We start from the raw sequence: 22,416 nt of genomic DNA, 5'->3' as shown, positions 1-22,416 counted from the left end.
TCCTGCTAGCTGTTCCTGACACAGAAACCACAGGGATCACTGTGAAATACAAGTCAGCTCAACTCCCTCCACCACAGTAACATTCTTTCTTGCTCAGAACAGGGTCCAAGTCTTCCCTGAAGCCAGTGAGGCCCTGAACACTCTGGCTCGTCTGCCCATCTCTGCCTTTTTTTCTCCTTTTCCCATCCATCCTGGGCACACGGCATGCTTGCTCTTCTGCACTCACGCCGCCCTCCTGCACCAGGGCCTGTGCAGCTGGCTGTTCGTCAGATGTCTACCTGGTTTATTTCCTCATGTCCTTTGGGTGTCAGCTTACGTGTCGTCTTCTTGAGACACCCTCTCTGGTCTCACCTAGCTTAGCGCCCCGGCATCCTCACTGCCTCACCTTGCCGCATTTCTCATCTACCACTTGACCTTCTGCGTTTGTTTGTCTACCTATGTTTAGTCTTTCTTTTTTCACTAGATAGTAAGCGCCTTGAGAGCAGGCTCTTTGTTGGGCTCACTGCCATACTCTTAGCACCTAGTAAAGTGCCTGACACAGAATTGGTGCCTAAAATATATTTGTTGAATGAATAAATGAGAGAAAGGGGGATCTTCTTTTCCCTTAGTCTTCCATGATACACATTCTCATGTTTCTCCTCATGACTCTTGTCCAACACTGTCTCAACCTTTGTGGTTCCTCTTGGTGCATCTGCCCCTTAACTGCTGATGCCCCCCAGGGTTCTGTGCTAGGCACCCGACTCAAATCACTCACATGCACCCTTGGCGATCGGGTCTCCCATCCGGGCTTTCGTCAGTACTCTCATGCTGATGGCTCCCAGATCTGTGTCTTTAGCTCAGAACCACCTTCCCCAGTTCCCAAGTGGTTCCCCTACAGTCACCTCATACACAACCATCCACATCTGAACCAGTCCTCGCCTCCATCCTTTCTCCTCCTCTGGGTCCTCATCAGCATCTGGTCAGCCAAGTCCAAAGCAGGAACACCATCTTTGATTCTTCCTTCTCCCACACAAGTCACTGTGAATTAGTCATCGAGGACTACAGAGATTGCCTCCTAAATCTCGGAGTTCTTCTACTTTCCATCTCCAGCCCTGTTTCTTTCCTAAATGGCTGCAATAGCTTTGAAACAGGTCTTTCTCCTTTTACACTTGCCACTCTCTGTCATCACATTTAACCCTCACAATAACCCCTATCTGCCTGTGAGAAAACGGAGGCTTAGAGGGGTTAAGTAACTTTTCTAAAGCCACTTAGCCGGCTGAGTGACAGAGGTGGGACCTGAACCCACCTGTACAGATCCTGTCCTAAAGCCTGGGCCCTTACCTATTAATCCTGCCACTTCCTTCTGGGCAAAGTGAACATCTCATCCAGCAGAGGGGCCGGAGATGAGATGCCAACCTCCTACTCACTCAGCACTTGAGAAAGAGGGTCAGCTCATTGTAACCCTCCTGTGAGGTTCTAGGCATTTTTTAGATGAGGAAAATGTTATTTGGGACTGTTCCATAGCTCACGGAGGTCTTGTGTTGCCTGAAACGCCTACAAGACCTCTCTTACTGTGTCTTGTTCTAGTTTCTTCGGAAAACTGAGCCCTGGTTAGGATTTGAGAGATGTCCCCTACAAGCTACAGGTTAGGTTATTGCAAATATATGAGAAATCAGTGCCAATGTGATGGGTTACAATTATTCAAACTTAACTGCTGGAAATTAACTAGGACCACTCTTTCTCGATGGTTTTGTGGCTATCACGTGGAGGGAAAACTTATCAGAGGTAATATTTTAAAACATGATTAATTCAAAGGAAATAGCCTGGGAAACAGCTGCTCCCAAGCTGCAAATGTGAGAAATGCGACACTCTGAGGGACACCACCAGTCAGGACAGCAGTGCAACACACCCGGTTCAGGAACTTGTCTGGGCCAGGCCCGCTTGCTCCATTAGCTCCAAGCCCGTTACTGTGCCCCAGTTTATCCACTGTCTGTCTTCAAGGAGAGGGCACGCGGGGGCTTTTAGATGACGCTTGGATTAATGCCATACTTCTACCCTCAAGTCGCTAGGATTAGTAGAAGAGGTCAGACCTCAAGCAAGAAACCACCAACACAACACCAAGTGGGATACCAGTGGGAGGGACAGAGCCGTGGGGCGGGGAAGCATAGCTCTGGAGGACGCCTCCTGAGAGTTGGGTCTTGAGGGTTGGAAGGGTTTTTCTGGACCTGCTACCCGCAATCATCTCTTTTGCCTCTGCCCACTGCATGTCACGTTGCCACTTTCTACCTGGCCTCTTATTTGTTCACAGCAGCTCTGATGCGTGGGCCATTCACACATTTCAAGCTCTCTCCCCTGTTCCCTGGAGGCCACTGAGGGCCTCCAAGCTCTAAAATCTACTCAGTGCTTCCCATTCCCACCACCACTGGCTTAACCCAGGTCACCACCCTCACCTGGGGGATCACAACAGCCTCTTCACCCCCTTCTGTGTTTCTAGTGCAACCCTTCTGATCATTACCCGCCGTGAGGCCCTGCACAGGTCCCAAAGCACCCTGATCCTGGCCATCCTTCACTTGAAGTTCTTCAGTGCTTCCCATGAGAACTCCTCAGCTTTGACCCTTACCTACTGTCATCCTGAATCTGAGGCCCTTCCCACATCCATTCGTCCCTCCAGGCATAGAGAATATTTGCGGTTCCCTGAATGTGACCTGATGTTTTATGCCTCTGTGCTCCATATTCATGATGTTTCCTCTCGAAACCCATCACCAATTCCCACCTGTTCTTCACAGCTGAGCCCAGGCATCACCTGCCCCAGGAGCCTTCTCTGACTTTGTCCCCCAAGGTCTGGAGAGGCCTCTCTCCTCAATATTCCAGTGCACCTTACACATCCTTCCACAGCAGCACTTGTTTGGCAGCTGTCTGTTCACACTTCTGTTTCCGTCATTTGACTGTGAACTCGCAGAGGCCTGGAACCCATCTGTCCGCCCTGGGCCTCCCCTCAGGCTCAGTGCATGGAAGTGGCCGCTGGAGGAAGGAATGAGAGTTTAAGCCTCACGTGCTCCTTGCTTAGCCTTGAACCACATCTGGAGCCACACCACATGTAGCAAATGGAATTTAAGAAATCAAGGGGCACACATGGTGCCAGGCTGCCTCTCAGGATGCTGTGTGTGAGATGGACGGGCCCCAGGCACAGACACTTACGTAGCTCACGAAGATCTTCTCCGTGGGTTTGAGGTGCCTCTGGATCTCACAGTCCACTGGGTGCAGGACGATTATGCCATCGTCGGAGAAGATGTAGAACATGTTTCCCACACTGAGGCCTGCGAGGAGCAAGCACAGCCACACTTAGGCCCTTCCTAGCAGTTGGTCCCCAGGCAGGGTCACATGCCACATCAGGCACAGATGAAACCTACAGTTTGGCTGCGTCTGCTACAGACAAAGAGTGCAAGGCCTGGTCGAGGTGGGGTGAGGGGAGACGAGCAGGCGGTGTGTGGGGAGCGAGTGCCTGAGGGCTGCGAATCAATATGTACACCAAGGGCTCTGCAATCCCCAGGCTGTCCTCCCAGACACGCATACCTGCGCCAGGTCATCCAGGGCTGGCTGCCAACCCGAGTTTTCAAATAAGTGATAGCCTTGGCTTTGACATACGTTTGACCTTTCCTGTTCTGAAAGGCAAAGTCTCCCGTGGTCTTTGTCAACCACTCAAATCAGAACAGATCAGGTGATGCCAAAAAAGCGAAGGCTTTTATTTTTTTTAAACACATCTATGTACAGTGCTGCTACCTGGGATGTGGGGACCTAAGCGAGCTGTGGCTGGTATTCCTTTGTCCAAACCGGGCCTGTCTGTGCCCGTGAGCCCTTCCTTCAAGACAGTTTGCTCCAACATCTGCCCTACCAGTTTCCCTACAGCAGCCCCATGCCAGGCGACGGAGCCCACAGCCTGGTTAGGGCACCTGCCTGCACCCCCATCCCAGCCCAGGGCTGTCTGGGGAGAAATCTCCTTAGACCAGCAGAGAAGGGGCCTTGGGGACCAGTTAGTTCAGCCTCCTTATTTTAAAGACAAAGAACCTGAGGTCCAAGATGGGGAGGGGCTTGGTTGAGGCCATGTGCCTTCGTGCCCGAGCGGGGGTTAGACCCCGAGCCCCAGCCCTGGGCTCTGTCCCCTCACCCTGCTCTCCATAAAAGGTCAACATGGCACAAGGGTGAGTAAGGTCTAGAGTTCTCCCTCTTTCTCCACTCCCCTTCCTCCCTCCCTTCATTTCGTTTGAAGGTAAAACATTGAAAAGATTGCTATGAATTCTAAGAGAATGAGCTATGTGGAAAATTCTCTCTTTTCAGGCATGCTGAGAAAACCAGTGTACTGACTTAACTGACTAGCTGGGTAAGTTTTTAGTGAGTTAGAAAACAGTAAAACAGTCAAATAGGAATCACCGTTCCACTTGCTTTCTGTGGCCCTGCAGGTCGTTTTCCCCAGTGCCTGTGGTTCCCAGTGTGGACAGAAGTCCCTGACTATGTGACACAGCCTCACCTGCCTCTGCTTCTGTGCTGAGAGGGGCTTCGGGCAGGAGGGCTCCTGCCACTAAAGACAGCTAGACGCCAGTCTCTCAGAAGCTGGGAGCACCTAGGAGCACTGCATAGGTCCCAGTGGGTATCCTGGGGTGCTGGGCAGCCCGTCCTGAGAGCCAGACGAAGCAGGCCAGCGCCTCCTACAAGGCGGTCCAGTGTTTGGAGTGGGCTAGGTAGCACACGTTCGCTCTGACCCCAATCTATCCTGTCTCCAGGAGGACTTTCTCTTCTGTACACTCTCACCTGGCACGCTTCTGTCACTCAAACCTGTAGGGGCCAGAGGGAGTCAAAGTCCCTGCAAGACCACAGACCCCACAATAGCCTCCCAAGGTTTTTGGAAAATCAGTAGCTGGAAGAACCCACATGAGATGGAAAGCTCAGTAGAGCCCACGTGGGCTTTGCAGCTGTGGCTACACTGCAGGCTGAGCACCGGGCCTTGTCACAGTCGACAGTGCAATGTGAGGCTCAACAAGGCCTTGCTCCACAAATAACTGACTTCACAGGAGAGCTGGCCTCACGAGCCAGCCCCTGGAAGGTTCTGCCTGGGATTAGCTTGACCAAGGGGGCACACAGGAGCTTTCTCTGCTCTGCGCACACATCATTTCACTGCTCCTATTGAGAGCTGAGAGCGCCCTGGGGCCCTGCCGGCTTCTTTGCTTTTGCTTCTGTATTTCCCTATCTCCAGGCCTGGAGTTTGAGCAGGGAGGGGTGTGAGCAGCTAGCTGTCCAGGCATGATGGAGTTTGTTCGCTGCTGGGTTGTCCAATATTAGCGCAGCACCAGCCAGCCTAAAGGCCCGAGGCAGCTGTGGGTCTTAAGTTGGCCTTTGGGCCTCCAGAGCTGCATTTAACACTTTGCAGGGCCTCCTGCATTCTCTGCAGGTCTCCTCTTTTGAAATTTGGAAACACCCCTTAGAAAACACCTTTTAAAGACACAGAGCCAAAGCTCTCTGTGTGCACTGTGGCCTAGGGACTAAGTTCAGGCGGCGTCAAGGGACCACCGTCCATGATTAGTGACTGCTGCTCTGACTTTCCTTCTGAGGATTCCTAAAGCCCATTGGCAGCAATCCCTCATTTTCCGGGCTCTGCCTTTGTTTTGCTCCCAGACTTACTGTGTGAGCATTAGTGCCTGACATTCAGGAAATTACTCTGAGTGTGTGTATGCGTGCACATGCTACACTGTAGGTAACATGGAAGTTCTTAAGGAAAAAATATGAGGAAATATGACGGTTTTTAAAGGAGGAAATTTAGTGCTTAGCCCCGAAATTGCATGGTGCTTTCTGCTGCTTCTCATACCGTCCCTCTGTCCACCTAGCTGGAGAATAAGTTACCCTCAGGGGATTTGGACTCTCTGGTGGAGGGGTTCATAGGTAGGGTTGGGGTCCACGAATGCACGTACACCCCACAGAGTGACTCAGGCTCTTTAACCCAGCGCCCACATGTGCCCGCTATTTTTGGAGCCATGTTATTAGACCATTTTTGATATACAAAAATGGCAATTTTGTATGGCCCAACCTAATATCTACAGATTGTTAGATAGATACAAATTTTAAAAACCCATTCATTTAGAAATATACATGTAAACATACATTTACAGAAATCATGGTAGCTTTTTTATTCAGCATTTCCTCAAAGTATATGCTAAACCCCAACACCAGTATCAGTTACTGGAAAAAAGTTTAAGGCCCAGCTCTGACCAGGACTCCTGCCAAGAAGCTGGCTTCAGTGGAGGTTTCAAAATTGCTTTAAATGGAAACTTTCGTTTTAAAAATTCTAATCGTCTAATGTCCGTTAAAGACACTAGTAAGTTTAAATCTGCCTCAAGTGTGCCACTTGATTTTGACATGGACTTCCCCTCTCCCATCTGATTTGGCCCATGGACCCCACTTGTGGGGACTGCTTGATGTCTGGAAAAGCTGTTGGTGGCTTATGGAAAGATGGCCTGTTATGGAACCATGAACACACGTGATCACAGGCATGACACAGAATAAGAAAGCTTGGTACCTTCTTCTCGCCATAGGATGTTTGCAACTGCAGCATCAGAGAATGGTGAAAGCAGGAACGTGATGGAGGGAAGGAAAAAAAAGAAGAAAGCAACTTCAGAACCTTCCTTGTAGTGATTCAGTTCATGAACGTACTGGTATCTAGTCCATCATGTATAGAACCTGCACCACTCATGGCCCCAGCAATACTGAGGGGGGACGCTGGACATTGGACAAATGCTTCCAGGGCTCAGGACCCTTTTGGTTCCTAATGAATCAGGTTCCAGGATCACAGAAGCGAATGGGACTCTCCTCTTCTGTGGATGATAAAGAGCAAGCAACGTCTCTCCCAGACCTCCTGGACTACTTCCAGGAGCAAGCTGGTTTTCTGCTAGGCTTCACCTTAGGCAGACCATCTGCAATACTTCTGAGTTTCTCCCTTGATGATAAAGACTCAGCTTAGAGCCTTTGATCAAGGGAAAGAGACCATGTCCAACACCCATGTCCATGAAATCAACCTTGCAGGGTCTCTTGGGGAGCAGGAGCTACGAGGGAGAGCCTGCTTAGCACCCCCGGTGGGCAACAATCCCTGGGGTAAAGGCAGGCGTGTGAGCGTGCACAGGCCAGTTCCTGGGCTGTGGATGGGCAGCAGCCGCTGGTGCGTGGTTAGCATGAGCACGTCTGTGGATGAGGGACAGAGCAAGTAGGAGGCAGAACTGGGGATATGATATGCGAGCTTCCTTGTGGTCCTGGGTTCTGTCTGATGTCCAGAGAGTTTCCCTGTCTATGCCTCCAGAGTTGTCTTTACAGGGAAGGTCTACCCACCTCTGGCCACTCCCTGTCCCCAGCTTTGAGCACAGAAGGATATGAGGTTTATCCCTGTCTCCAGGGGCTCATGATTGGTGGCTGTGGCCCTTGCCACCCAACATCCCCCAACCAGCTCAGTGAGGAGCTCAAAGGCAAGCGTGGACTCACGGGTCTTTCTAGCCGAGTCTTCGATGAAGAGGGAGGAAATATCTTCATCCACGCCCACTTCATTTTTCGCAATGCAGGTATACGCCCCTGTGTCTTCATACCGAACACTGCCGATGTGGAGTTCGCTCCCATTGGCTGTAGAAGGGACAGTGCTCAGGGCGGCCTGTTCAGCTGGGACCTCCATCCTTCCTCCCTTCTCCTTTCTATTGAAAGTGGTGAGGTTAAAAGCACAGTCCCTTGGCAGGGCTGAGGGTAGCCAGTACCCTGATATATGCCCAGGAAGGGCTGGAACAGCAGAAATGAACTGCAGGTGACCTGGGACCTGATTGACAGCATCTCATCATGGTGCTCAGAAAGATCTGTGTGAGTCCAGAGAGCAGGGAAACTGGGGGAGATATCTGTTTGCTCCCCAAACATCTGACTTAGAAACAAATCACTCCTCTCATTTCCATTCCTGGGGAGAGCGTAAGCTTGAACTTGATGGGAATAAAGGCACAGAGACACCGAGCGGAGCTCTTACCTAAAAGGGAAAGCTGTTTCGACATCTGGGTTGAGACATCCATGCCATTTTTTAGCCAAGTGATTCTGGGCATAGGAATGCCCTCTGCGTGACATCTCAGGCTAGCTGCCACTCCGGGTTCCTGTGCCTGGGTCTCTGGATAGACACGGATGACGGGTGGCACTGTGGGTGAGAGTTAGTGCTGGTGAGAAAAGGCCTTCACCTGACTCAGGCCTGTGGTCCAACTCTGAGACCCTGCCCAGAGGGCTGAACCAAGAGACAACTCTGGAGTTCTCTTTGTAACCAGTTTGCAGTCATCCTGCAGCAACTCAAGCCCTAAAAGAAAGGGCTATAAAATGGATTGTCGACAATAAACATGTCAGGCTTTGTATGCTGTAATTCATGGCATTCATCATTATCCTAAATATGATCAGAGAGACATCCAAATGTTTAAGGCTGCTCAGCTGCTACACGTAAAGAGCAACAACTGCCAAAATTTATTTCTGAATGAATAAAATTCAGATATATTATTTCTCTTATCGGAAAGCCATTGGACAGGGGCTTAATTTCTTGCAGGAAGTGCTTCACAAAGTACTTATGGGCACTGACTGGCAGGGCTCCTAATTACATCACTGCTCTAGGGAAGACCATTGGTTTTCCAGTGGGTCATTTTTATTTTTCCACTTCTCACCCCCTGGAACATGGGTGAAAGGCAAGTGTGCCCTCCTTGGCTCCTGACTCACCCATGGGTCCTGGCAGTCAAGTTCAGGGCTGGGGATGTGACCAGGTCCACTCATCAGATGAGCAGGGGTAGGCAAGGCATCAGTACCGTCTACCCTCTGGCCTTTCCTACATGGGCTGTCTGTGGGGCAGGAAGGAGTGAGGACTGTCTGGAGGATCTTCCCTCTTACCCCTAGCTCTGGGCCCAGGAAATAAAATAATTATCATTTTCAGTGGAATTGGGGGCTCTTACTTATTCATGCATTTTTCTCTACATACTTCCAAAAAGGGTTTATGAGAGCTTATGTAAAGGCACCTGGATATTAAACTAAACAACAACAATAACAAAAACCACATCATACACCTTTTGGAAAGTTGGGAGATGCATTCTTTGCCTTGAAGCCGACAACTACATTTTCCCAGAGTTATCTGGACACTCTTATTGTCCAATAAAAGAAAGTGACCCAGGGCAACTTCCCTGGTGGTCCAGTGGGTAAAACTCGGCGCTCCCAATGCAGGGGGTCTGGGTTCGATCCCTGGTCGGGGAACTAGATCCTGCATGCATGCTGCAACTAAGAGTTTGCATGCCACAACTAATAAGTCCACATGCTGCAACTGAGTCCGCATGCTGCAACTGAAAGATCCCGCATGCCACGACGCAGATCCCGTGTGCCGCAATGAAGACCCAGCACAGCCTAAATAAATAAATATTAAAAAAAAAATAACTTAAAAAAAAAAAAAGAAAGTGACCCAGTATGTTAGGAGAGAGATTTTTCTTGGGACTAGAGGTGGAACAAATTGACGCATATATAGAAGGAAGTGATAATGTTGATACTAGAATGTGAAGATTTCTAGTGATCTGTGCTTGGGTAGGCTGAGGACAAAAGAAAAATTCTATTACCTTACTGTGAGAAACAGATGCTGTAGGTCCTGTCAAAACCCAGGAGGCTGGTAATAATCTGATCAACTTAGCCTGAGTTTCAAGTCTTTCCTCTGGTTGACCTATGGGGCAAAGTAGGGGGCCGGGGACAAAGCCAAATGGATAGCTGGCAAAGGGCACAAACCCACCTTCAGAGTGGCCAGAGCTGTTTATATAACATGAGCTCAGAGGCACCCATGACTAACCACACACAGACCAAACAATAATAAAATCTGAGTCATTTCCTTGGTTTCTCTTTGTTTGCAGTTCTGGGGGAGAGTCCCAGGGTGTGGGAGAAGGTCCTTGTCACGGGTCAGGCCACTTGGGATGGATGAAGTAAAAGGGGCTCTAGCTAGGGCGTATCTGGAGGACTGCTTAGAACACAGAAGTGGATTTCTCTTCTCTGATTCCCCTTGGTTCAAAGAGGGAAGAAATAGTAATTTATCTAGGAAAACTTCCTATACCCTGGATTTGGTAAAGAGAGGAATGGGGTTCAAGTTGAAGAGACAGCAGAGTTTTGTTCAAGAGGCTATGATTCAAAAGCACAGAGATAGAGCTGGGGGGCCTAGGAACACTGGACTGGTGGGGAGTTGGAGAAGGAGGTAGAGCAGCCTGGGTTCTAGAATGTGTGAATAACCTTGGGCTCCTGCTAGATCACCATTTATTTATATAAGCCTGCCAAGCAGCCACATAGTAAACTTAAAGAAGGTGAGGGAAGAATCAATAGAGATAGAAGCAGAAAGGAATGAATCAATTTGCCAAAAAAGAGTGGAACTGATAAATCTGAGACCTGGATGTTCGTGAAAATGAATAAAATAGCCAAATTTCTGGCAAGTTTGTTTAGTGAAAAAAATAAAGAACACAGAGGAGATTAAAAAATATGGAAATACTTTGTTCAATTATAGGTAATAAACATGAAACTTTCAATGAAATGAATCACTTAAAAGGAAACTTAAAGTACTGACATGGAATCAAGAAGAGAGCATTTAAAACATTTTAAAGCACTACTTTTCAGTTATGCAGTGAATAAGTTCTAGAGATCTGTTATACAATATAGGGCCTATAATCAGCAATATTATATTGTGCACTTAAACATCTATTAAGAGAGTAGATCTCATGTTAAGTGTTCTCACCACAAAAACGAACAAAAAAGAAAAACAAAGGGACACAAGGAAACTTGTGGAGGTGATGGGTATGTCTGTTACCTTGATTGTGGTGGTGTGGTGGTATCCTAGGCGTATACATGTACAAATTCATCAAATTGTATAGATTAAATATGTGTAGTTTTTTTGTATATAAATTATACCTCTATAAAGCTGTTTTCTTTTTCTTTTTTTCTGCTGTCTCAATTATCCTTTATTTGTAGTTTACCTTGAATTACTCTGGTAACCTATTCAGGTTTTTTTTTTTTCTTCAATTCACGGTGTCTCGGTACACCTACGTCACCGGCTCCTTTACAAAGAAAGTCCATAAAGCTGTTTTTAAAAAGGCACTACTAACCCCCATAGAACCCTGATTAGTTTCATAAGAAAGTTCTTTTGTACATTTCAGGAACGGATAATTCCTAGAGCATACAGCAGAGAAGATGCCCCAAATTTTATCATGAAGCTGTATAACCCGGACATGGAAACCTGCCATAGAAAGCACAAAATAGATGATTACAGACCTAACTCACTCAGCACTAGATATACCGAAATCCCAAGTAAAATATTAGCAAATCAGGATTCTGGACAAGATGGTGGAGTAGAAGGACTTATGCTCACCTCCTCTCACAAAAACACCAAAATCACAACTAACTGTTGAACATCCATCGAAAAAAAAGACTGGAACCTACCAAAAAAGATATTTTACATCCAAAGACAAAGAAGAAGCCACAAAGAGACAGTAGGAGGGGAGCTTTTGCTATATAATCAAATCCCATACCTGCCGGTGGGTGACACACAAACTGGAAAATAATTATATCACAGAGGTTCCCCCACAGGAGTGAGAGTTCTGAGCCCCATGTTAGGCTCCCCATCCTGAGGGTCTGGCATCGGGAGGAGGAACCCCCAGAGCATTTGACTTTGAAGGCCAGTAGGGCTTGAGTGCAGGAGCTCCACAGGACTGGGGGAAACAAAGACTCCACTCTTGGAGGATGCACACAAGATTTCACATGCACTGGGACCCAACACAAAGCAGTGACTCCATAGGAGCCTGGGCTAGACCTACCTGAGGGTCTTGGAGGGTCCCATGGGGAGACAGGGGTTGGCTATGGCTCACTGTGGGGGAAAGGACACTGGTGGTGGAGGGCTCAGAATACTGATCAGTGTGAGCTCTCCATTTTGGCAATGAGACCTGGCCCCACCATGCAGCCTACAGACTCCACTGTGGGACGCTTCTGGCCAAACAACCAGCAGGGTGGGAATACAGCCCCACCCATCAGCAGACAGGCTTCCTAAAGTTGTACTGAGCTTACAGCTGCCTCTAAACACAATACTTGACACGGCCCTGCCCAAGAGAGGGACAAAACCCAGCTCCATCCACCAGAGGGCAGGCAACAGTCCTTCCCACCAGAAAGCCTGCACAAGCTGCAGGACCAACCTCACCAACCAGGGGGCAGACGTCAGAAGCAAGAAGAACTATGATCCTGCAGCCTGTGGAAAGGAGACCACAAACATAGAAATTTAGACAAAATGAGATTGCAGAGGAATATGTCCCAGACAAAGGAACAAGATAAAAACCCAGAAGAACAACTAAGTGAAGTGGAGATAGGCAATCTACCTGAAAAAAAGAATTCAGAGTAATAACAGTAAAGATGATCCAAGATCTCAGAAAAAGAATGGAGGCACAGACTGAGAATATACAAGAAATGTTTAACAAAGACCTAGAAGAACTAAAGAACAAACAAACAGAGATGAACAATACAATAACTGAAATGAAAAATACACTAGAATGAATCAATAGCAGAGTAAATAAGGCAGAAGAACGGTAAGTGAGCAGGAAGACAGAATGGTGGAAATCATTACTGTGGGACAGAATAAAGAAAAAAGAATGAAAAGAAATGAGGACAATCTAGAGACCTCTGGGACAACATTAAATGCACCAACATTCACATTATAGAGGTCCCAGAAGGAGAAGAGAGAGAGAAAGGACCTGAGAAAATATTTGAAGAGATAATAGCTGAAAACATCCCTAACATGGGAAAGGAAACAGTCACCCAAGTCCAGGAAGTGCAGAGAGTCCCAGGCAGGATAAAAGCAAGGAATAACACACCAAGACACATAGTAATCAAATTGACAAAAATTAAAGACAAAGAAAAAATATTAAAATCAACAAGGAAAAAGCAACAAATAACATACAAGGGAATTCCCACAAGGTTATCAGCTGATTTTTCAGCAGAAACTCTGCAGGCCAGAAGGGAGTGGCATGATATATTTAAAATGATGAAAGGGAAAAACTTATAGCCAAGAATACTCTACCCAGAAAGGCTCTCATTCAAATTTGACAGAGAAATGAAAACCTATACAGATAAGCAAAAGCTAAGAGAATTCAGCACCACCAGCCCAGCTTTGCAACAAATGCTAAAGGAACTTCTGTAGGCTGAAAAGAAAAGGACACACTAGAAACAAGAAATGAGAAAGCTCACCAGTAAAGGCAAACATATAGTAAAGGAAGGAAATCATCTGCACACTAATATGATATCAAAACCAGCAATTGTGAGAAAAGGAGAGCACAAATGCAGGATATTGGAAATGCATTGGAAATTAAGAGACCAACAACTTAAAATAATCTTGTATATGTATAGACTGCTATATCAAAACCTTATGGGAACCACAAACCAAAAATCTACATTAGGTACGTACGAAAAAAACAAAAAGTAGTCCAAACACAACACTAAAGATAGTTGTCAAATCCCAAGAGAAGAGAACAGAGAGGAAGGGAAGAAAAAAGTCCTTCAAAAAGAAATCCAAAACAATTAACAAAATGGCTCTAAGAACACATATATCGATGATCACCTTAAACATAAATGGATTAAATGCTCCAACCAAAAGACACAGACTGGTTAAATGGATACAAAAACAAGGCCCGTATATATTGTTGCCTACAAGAGACCCACTTCAGATTTAGGGACACATACAAACTGAAAGTGAGGGGATGGAAAAACATATTCCATGTAAATGGAAATCAAAAGAAAGCTGGAGTAGCAATACTCATATCAGACAAAATAGACTTTAAAATAAAGACTGTTACAAGAGACAAAGAAGGACACTACATAATGATCAAGACATCAATTCAAGAAGAATATATAACAATTGTAAATATATATGTACCCAACAAGGAGCACCCCAATATATAAGGCAAATACTAACAGCCATAAAAGAAGAAATTGACAGTAACACAATAGTAGTGGGGGACTTTAACACCCCACTTTCATCAATGGACAGATCATCCAGACAGAAGATCAATGAGGAAACACAGGCCTTAAATGACACATTAGAACAGACGGACTTAATTGATTTTTACAGAGCATTCCATCCAAAAGCAGCAGAATACACGTTCTTCTCAAGTGCACATGGAACATTCTCCAGGATTGATCACATGCTGGGCCAAGAAGCAAGCCTCAGTAAATTTAAGAAAATTGAAATTATATCAAGCGTCTTTTCCGACCACAATGCTATGAAATTAGAAATCAACTATAAGAAAAAAACCAAAACAAAACAAAGAAACATAAACATGTGGAAGCTAAACAGTATGTTACTAAACAATAAACAACCAATGGATCACTGAAGAAATCAAAGAGGAAATAAAAAAATACCTAGAGGCAAATGAAAATGAAAGCACGATGATCCAAAACCTATGGGACATGGCAAAAGCAGTTCTAAGACTGAAGTTTATAGCAATGCAATCTTACCTCAGGAAACAAGAAAAATCCCAATAAACAACCTAACCTTACACCTAAAGCAACTAGAGAAAGAAGAACAAACAAAACCCAAAGTTAGTAGGAGGAAAAAAGTCATAAAGATCATAGTAGAAGTAAATGAAACAGAGGCAAGGAAAACAATAGAAAAGATCAATGAAACTAAAAGCTGGTTCTTTGAAAAGATAAACAAAACTGATAAACCTTTAGCCAGACTCATCAAGAAAAACAGGGAGAGGGCTCAAATCAATAAAATTAGAAATGAAAAAGGAGAAGTTACAATGGACACAACAGAAATACTAAGGAAGAAATGGACAAATTCTTAGAAAGGTACAATCTCCCAAGACTGAACCAGGAAGAAATAGAAAATATGAACAGACCAATCACACGTACTGAAATTGAAACTGTGATTAAAAAACTCCCAACAAACAAATGTCCAGGACCAGATGGTTTCACAGGTGAATTCTATCAAACTCTTTAGAGAAGAGTTAACACTTATCTTTCTGAAACTATTCCAAAAAATCACAGAGGAAGGAACACTCCCAAACTCATTCTATGAGGTCACCATCACCCTGTTACCAAAACCAGACAAAGATACCAGAAAACAAAAATTATGGGCCAATATCACTGATCAACATAGACACAAAAATCCTCAACAGAATACTAGCAATCCAAATCCAACAATACATTAAAAGGATCATATACCATGATCAAGTGGGTTTTGTCACAGGGATGCAAGGATTTTTCAATGTCCACAAATCAGTATGATACACCACATCAACAAATTAAAGAATAAAAACCACATGATTGTCTCAAGAGATGCAGAAAAAGCTTTTGACAAAATTCAACACCCATTTATGATAAAAACTCTCCATGAAGTGTGCATAGAGGGAACACACTTCAGCATAATAAAGGCCATATATGACAAACCCACAGCTAACATCATTCTCATCAGTGAAAAGCTAAAAGCATTTCCTCTAAGACCAGGAACATGGGCTTCCCTGGTGGTGCAGTGGTTGAGAATCCGCCTGTCCATGCAGGGGACACGGGTTCGAGCCCTGGTCTGGGAAGATCCCACATGCCGCGGAGCAACTGGGCCTGTGAGCCACTGAGCCTGCGCGTCTGGAGCCTGTGCTCCGCAACAAGAGAGGCCGCAATAGTGAGAGGCCCGCGCACCGTGATGAAGTGGCCCCCGCTCGCTGCAACTAGAGAAAGTCCTCGCACAGAAACGAAGACCCAACACAGCCATAAATAAATAAATAAATAAATAAATAAATTTATTAAAAAAAAAAAAGATCAGGAACAGACAAGGATGTCCACTGTCACCACTTTTATTCAACATAGGGGTTGAAGTCCTGGCACGGCAATCAGAGAAGAAAAAGAAATAAAAAGAATTCAAATTAGAAAAGAAGAAGTAAAACTCTCACTGCAGGGACTTCCCTGGTGGTGCAGTGGTTAAGAATCCGCCTGCCAATGCAGGGGACACGGGTTCGAGCCCTGGTCTGGGAAGATCCCACATGCCACGGAGCAACTAAGCCTGTGCGCCACAGCTACTGAGCCTGCATTCTAGAGCCTGCGAGCCACAACCACTGAAGCCCAAGTGCCTAGAGGCCGTGCTCTGCAGCAAGAGAAGCCACCGCAATGAGAAGCCTGCGCACCACAACTAGAGAAAGCCCGCGCGCAGCAACAAAAACCCAACCTAACCAAAAATAAATAAATAAAAACCAGGTCTCTTCTGTCCTGGTTCAGCATTAAAAAAAAAAAAAAAAAAACTCTCACTGCAGATGACATGATACGATACATACAAAATCCTAAGGATGCTACCAGAAAACTACTAAAGCTCATCAATGAATTTGATAAAGTTGCAGGATGCAAAATTAATACAAAGAAATCTCTTGCATTCCTATAAACGAACAATGAAAGATCAGAAAGAGAAATTAAAGAAACAATCCCATTTACCATTGCATCAAAAAGAATAAAATACCTAGGATAAACCTACCTAAGGTGACAAAAGACCTGTACTCTGAAAACTATAAGATGCTGATGAAAGAAATCGAAGATGACACAAACAGGTGGAGAGATATACCATGTTCTTGGATTAGAAGAGTCAGTATTGTCAAAATGACTATACTAACCAAGGCAATCTACAGATTCAATGCAATCCCTATCAAATAACCAATGGCATTTTTCACAGAATTAGAACAAAAAAAAATCTTAAAATTAGTATGGAGACACTAAAGATCCCGAATAGCCAAAGCAATCTTGAGAAAGAAAAATGGAGCTGGAGGAATAAGGTTCCTTGACTTCAGACTACACTACAAAGTTACAGTCATCAAAATAATATGGTACTGGCACAAAAACAGAAGTACAGATCAATGGAACAGGACAGAAAGCCCAGAAATAAACCCATGCACCTGTGGTCAATTAGTCTACGACAAAGAAGGAAATACTCTACAATGGAGGAAAGACTGTCTCTTCAATAAATGGTGCTGGGAAAACTAGATAGCTACATATAAAAAGATGAAATTAGAACATTCTTTAACACCATACACAAAAATAAACTCAAAATGGATTAAAGACCTAAATGTAAGACCGGATACTATAAAACTCCTAGAGAAAACATAGGCAGAACACTCTTTGACATAAATCGCAGCCATATCGTTTTCAAGCTGTCTCCTGGAGTAATGGAAATAAAAACAGAAATAAACAAGTGGGACCTAATTAAACTCAAAAGCTTTTGCACAGCAAAGGAAACTATAAACAAAATGAAAAGACAACCCACAGAATGGGAGAAAATATTTGCAAATGACATGATTAACAAGGGATTAATATCCGAAAGTTACAAACAGCTCATGCAGCTCAATATAAAAAAAACAAACGACCCAATCAAAAATTGGGCAGAAAACCTAAATAGACATTTCTCCAAAGAAAAGATACAGATGGCCAAGAGGCACATGAAAAGATGCTCAACATTGTTAATTATTAGAGAAATGCAAACCAAAACTACAATGATATATCACCTCACACCAGTCAGAATGGCCATCATCACAAAGTCTACAAACAATAAATGCTAGAGAGGGTGTGGAGAAAAGGGAACCCTCCTCTACACTGTTGGTGGGAATGTAAGTTGGTACAACCACTATAGATAACAGTATGGAGGTTTCTTAAAAAACTAAAAATGGAGCTACCATATGATCCAGCCATCTCACTCCTGGGCATATACCCAGAGAAAAACATGATTTGGAAGGATATGTGCACCCTGATGTTCACTGCAGTGCTGTTTACAATAGCCAAGACATGTAAGCAATGTAAATGTCCATTGACAGATGAATGGTTAAAGAAGATGTGGTACATTTATATAATGGAATATTACTCAGCCATTAAAAAGAATGAAATAATGCCATTTGCAGCAACATGAATGGACCTGGAGATTATCATACTAAGTGAAGCAAGTGAGACAGAGAAAGACAAATATATGATATCACTTAAATGAGGAATCTATAAAAATGATACAAATGAACTTATTTACAAAATAGAAACAGTCTCTCTAAACAGACTTAGAAAACAAATTTATGGTTACCAAAGGGTAAAGGTTTGGGGGAGGGATAAATTGGGAGTCTGGGATTGACATATACGCACTACTATGTATAAAACAGATAATCAACAAGGACCTACTGTATAGCACAGGGAACTCTACACAATTTTCTGTAATAACCTAAATGGGAAAATAATTTGAAAAATAATAGATACATGTATATGTATAACTGAATCACTTTGCTGTACACCTGAAACTAACACAACACTGTTAATCAAGTATACTCCAATATAAGATAAAAATTAAGAAAAAATTGATGGACCTAGAGATCATCATGCTAAGCGAATAAGTCAGACAGAGAAAGACAAATATCATATGATATCACTTATATGTGGAATCTAAAAAAAAGATACAGATGAACTTATTTGCAAAACAGAAACAGACTCACAGACTTTGAAAGCAGACCTGTGGTTGCTGGCAGGAGGAAATGTGGGGGGGAGGAATAAATTAGGAGTTTGGGATTAACATGTACACGCTACTATATGTAAAATAGATAATCAACAGGGACCTACTGTATAGCAAGCACAGGGAACTCTACTCCATTTCTGTAATAACTTATATGGGAAAAGAATCTGAAAAAGAATGGATATATGTATATGTGTAACTGAATCACTTAGCTGTACAGCTGAAACTAACACAACATTGTAAATCAACTATACAATATAAAATAAAAATTAAATTAAAAAAATACAAAAAACAAATACCCACATAAAAATATTAGCAAATCAAACCTAGCATGGTATTATTGGGTTGGCCCAAAAGGTTGTTCAGGTTTTTCCATAATACGTTAAAACCGACCGAACTTTTTGGCCAACCCAATAAAAATTTAAAAAACACACAAAAAACAAATACACACATAAAAATATTAGCAAATCAAACCTAGCATGGTATTATTGGGTAAGATGTATTACTTTCCATAAGATGTTACAGAAAAACCTCACGACCTTTTCGGCCAACCCAATAAAAGAACATACTGTGACCAAGTATAATACGTTTCAATGACTAACTATTAGGAAATCTATAATTAATCATATGCAAGTCAAAGGCAGTCAAAAAAGAAAACCCATTTAATTATCTTGCTAGACACTAAAAGGCCTTTGAAAAAAATTCAAAATCCATTTATTGAGGGAAAAAACCTCAATAAAATAGGAACAGAATAATATTTTCTTTCTACAATGAAGAATATCTCTATAAAAAGTGGGACCAGCACCATTCTTTTCAGAATGGTGAAACATCAAGTGGGGATAAAACAAAAAGGAAAGAGGAAAGGAGGCAATATCAGACTCTCAACATTTTGCTGGATGTTACTGTCAATAGAAGGCAAGAAATGAGAGGGATAAATATTAAAGAGGTGGAGAAAAATGATACTTTACCTGGATATGCTCCAGATAACGAACCAAAAGTGTAAGGTTTAATAAGCGAGTACCATAAGGGGCCAGTACGCAGACAGACAAAATTAATAGCTCACTTATGTACCAGTAGCGACCAGATAGAAAACACAGTGGACCGAAATGAATGAAACTATAACATCTCACTGAAGACATATAAAAAGACTTGAAAAATTAGAGAGAGATGATCTTGGATAGGAAGACTTACTGTTGTTAAGAAACAAGATACTCCAAATTATGCCAAACATTTAATCTCATTCCAGTTAAAATCAATTAGTGGGGTCTTGACAAAATAATTCTCAAATTTAGCTAGAAGAAAGAATGTGAAAGAACAGCAGAAGAAATTTTGAAAAACAAGAGTGATTGTCATTTTTCCATACCAGATATTACAAAGTATTTCAAGTATTACAACAGCAAATAGGGGGAGGGGGAGGGGGAGAGGCAGGGGGAGAGGGAAAGGCAGTGTGGGGAGGAGAGGGGAGGGCTGAGGCACTTCCCATCTTTGAGTCCAGCAGCACATTAATGGTCTTTATTGAGTTTACAAAGTTCTGTCAACTCAATACTGTGCAGTCAACATTTATTACATCCCAACCAAGTGTCAGGCATTACACACAGAGCAGTGAATAAGATCGACCCAGTCCCTGGCCTCATGAAGCTTTCTGTCAGGGGGAAGATGAGTAACATAACTGCAAGTGTGGTGAGGATTACCAGAAGGGAGCTTTGGGGACATAGGGATAGGGGTCTGGGAAGACTTATCAGAATAGAGCACTTGGATCCACTCCCTCCACCTCACAAAGGAAATACCGACCTTCCTTATGCCTGTGGGGCCTGCCCCTTTATTGATAGTATGTTTGTCCAGTGAACTGGTGGTTTGGGCACTGGTCTCCTCAGTGAGGTGCCCAGTGGCCAGCACCAGCCTTGAAGACTGGCCTTTGCCTCTGCCCTGCCCTTTGATGGGAATCTGTGGACCCAGGAACCTGTCACACTTGAGTGTGTATCTGCATCCCCTGGCTGGAGCGGGGGCTCTTGTTAAAACAATGCTGGGCCCACCCCACAGTGTCTGATTCCGGAGGTCTTGGTTGGGGCTGGGGGATTTGCTTCTACCTGTTAGGTTCCAGGTGAGACCCTGGGTCAGCCCTGACTTGGAAGCTCTTGCAGACCGATTGAACTGAAATAGGTGGCGCTGTTCTACAACAAGACGAAAGCTGACTGAAAGTCAAGGGAGTGGAACCAACCATTCACTTAAAAACAAAGGACTATCTGCTGGGCAAAGACACCTGGGCCTCCAGTGGCAGGGGTTAGAAGACAGCTCACGTATGCTGAGAGAGAGGAAACCCTGGCTGGCCTGGAGGTCTCCAGGAGCCGAAGTCATCCTGGGGGCTACGACCACTCCTCCTCGGACCTCCATCCCTCCATCAGCAGGACTAAAGATGGGCCACAGAACCCCGCGTCCGCCACCTCCCAGTGGCCCCTGTCCCCAGTCTCCTCGTCTCCAACTGAGGACCATCAGGACCCTTTCCCTCATGCCCTTGATTTGGGATTCTGTCAGTCTTCACAAGAGCCTAGGCCGCTGGGGCATCCACCATCCCCAAAACCTTCTGTTGTGCCTTCTAGAACTCATGTTCTGCCGTCAGCAAAATGTCCTCTATCCTTAAACTCCTCTGTGAGTGTTCCTCACCTTCTTGCTCAGATGGAAACCTGGTGACACTCCTTGTCTTGCAGCCTTTTAAGTGCATGTGGCTCTCTCTCCCCACACTCCTCCCCCTGCCCCGTCCCCTACCCCATGGGCTGGGAGGTGGGGCAGGTGTTGTCACCGCCAGACCATCCTCCTTCCATTCTCCAGAAAAGGACCCAGTTTTGAGTTTCCTGTCCTGCGAGCCTTATTCCTAGATTCCATCCCCTCACGTTCTGTCCAGGACGTCGCTCTAGCACTTCTCTGTCCCTCCTGCATCAGTCTCCCCCTTTCTACTGGATCTTTCCTATTAGTCCATTAAACGCTTTTAATTTCCATCTTGGAAGAAAAACCCCAAACCTCTTTACCCCAGCTTCTCTCCCCAACTCTGCCCCGTTTTTCTTCTTGGAAACACCCTGGAGAGTTGTCCATACTTGGTGGCTCTCACATCTCCTCCCCACACCCCCGGAGCCAGCTCCAGGCAGACCTTTCCCCACCACGTGTGGAAATGGCTCTGCTCTGGACCACAGTGCCCCACCCCTCCTACACTGACCCTGACCCAATGGCCAGTTTTCTTTCCTCACCTTCCCTGACCTGCCGGTGGCATTCACCACAGCTGATCACTCCTCTTCCTTGGCCCCAGACACCACTTGGCCCCAGACACCATATTCCTAGTTTTCCTGTCTCTGTGGCTTCTTCTCTGCCTTCCTTGCTGCTTTTTCTCATTCCCCAGGCTCTCAGTGCTGTCATGCTCGGCTGCTGGACATTCTCTATCTGCACTCCTTCAGCATCTACCCTGGTCTATTGACTTTAAATACCAGCCACCCTGTGAGGCATCAGAAATTTATACCTCCAGTCAAACCTCTTCCTTCAGCTCCAGACTTAGATACCCCACGGGCTGCATGACATCACACGTTTGTCATGTCCCCACGAGCTCCTGATCTTTCTTCTCCAAGCTGCTCCTCCACGATCTTCTCCTCTCAGTGAATGGCCTCTACTTTTCCAGGTGCTCAGACCAAGATCCTTTGGAGGCATATTTGACTTTCCCGCCAAGTGGACACAAATGTCATCTTTTCAGTACGGCCTTTACTTGCCATCATACCTAAAGCTTCCACCTTTTATCTGAGTCTCCTTATCCCCTCCTGTTTTAAAATGTTCCTCCTTAGTATTTTCCACCCTTTGAATTGCTCCATGAGGATGGGGATTTTGGTCTGTCCACTGCTGTTTTC

The 22,416-nt window shown here is 44.8% G+C and overlaps 1 protein-coding gene and 1 long non-coding RNA gene across 9 annotated transcripts in view; one reads left to right on the top strand and one right to left on the bottom strand.

Annotated features, from left to right (window-relative positions):
- The window catches only part of LOC309657420, a 1,054,509-nt gene that overhangs the window by 285,916 nt on the left and 746,177 nt on the right, over positions 1 to 22,416 (top strand). The gene's annotated exons all lie outside the window — the stretch shown is intronic.
- Positions 1 to 22,416, bottom strand: part of FSTL4 (follistatin like 4) — a 734,694-nt gene that overhangs the window by 27,522 nt on the left and 684,756 nt on the right. For all 8 annotated transcript variants that reach the window (XM_082454719.1, XM_082454713.1, XM_082454715.1 and 5 more), the window contains 4 exons: positions 8,018 to 8,179; positions 7,498 to 7,632; positions 6,545 to 6,571; positions 3,178 to 3,296 (listed from right to left, as the gene is read on the bottom strand). In XM_082454719.1, the coding sequence (XP_082310845.1) occupies positions 3,178 to 3,296; positions 6,545 to 6,571; positions 7,498 to 7,632; positions 8,018 to 8,179 (443 nt within the window). The remainder of the gene's footprint in view (positions 1 to 3,177; positions 3,297 to 6,544; positions 6,572 to 7,497; positions 7,633 to 8,017; positions 8,180 to 22,416) is intronic.

Source organism: Balaenoptera physalus (genome assembly GCF_965194825.1).
Source record: "Balaenoptera physalus genome assembly, chromosome: 3".
Lineage (NCBI taxonomy): Eukaryota > Metazoa > Chordata > Mammalia > Artiodactyla > Balaenopteridae > Balaenoptera > Balaenoptera physalus.
The sequence above is the reverse complement of the archived record's forward strand: the minus strand, read 5'-3'. Positions and strand labels throughout refer to the sequence as shown.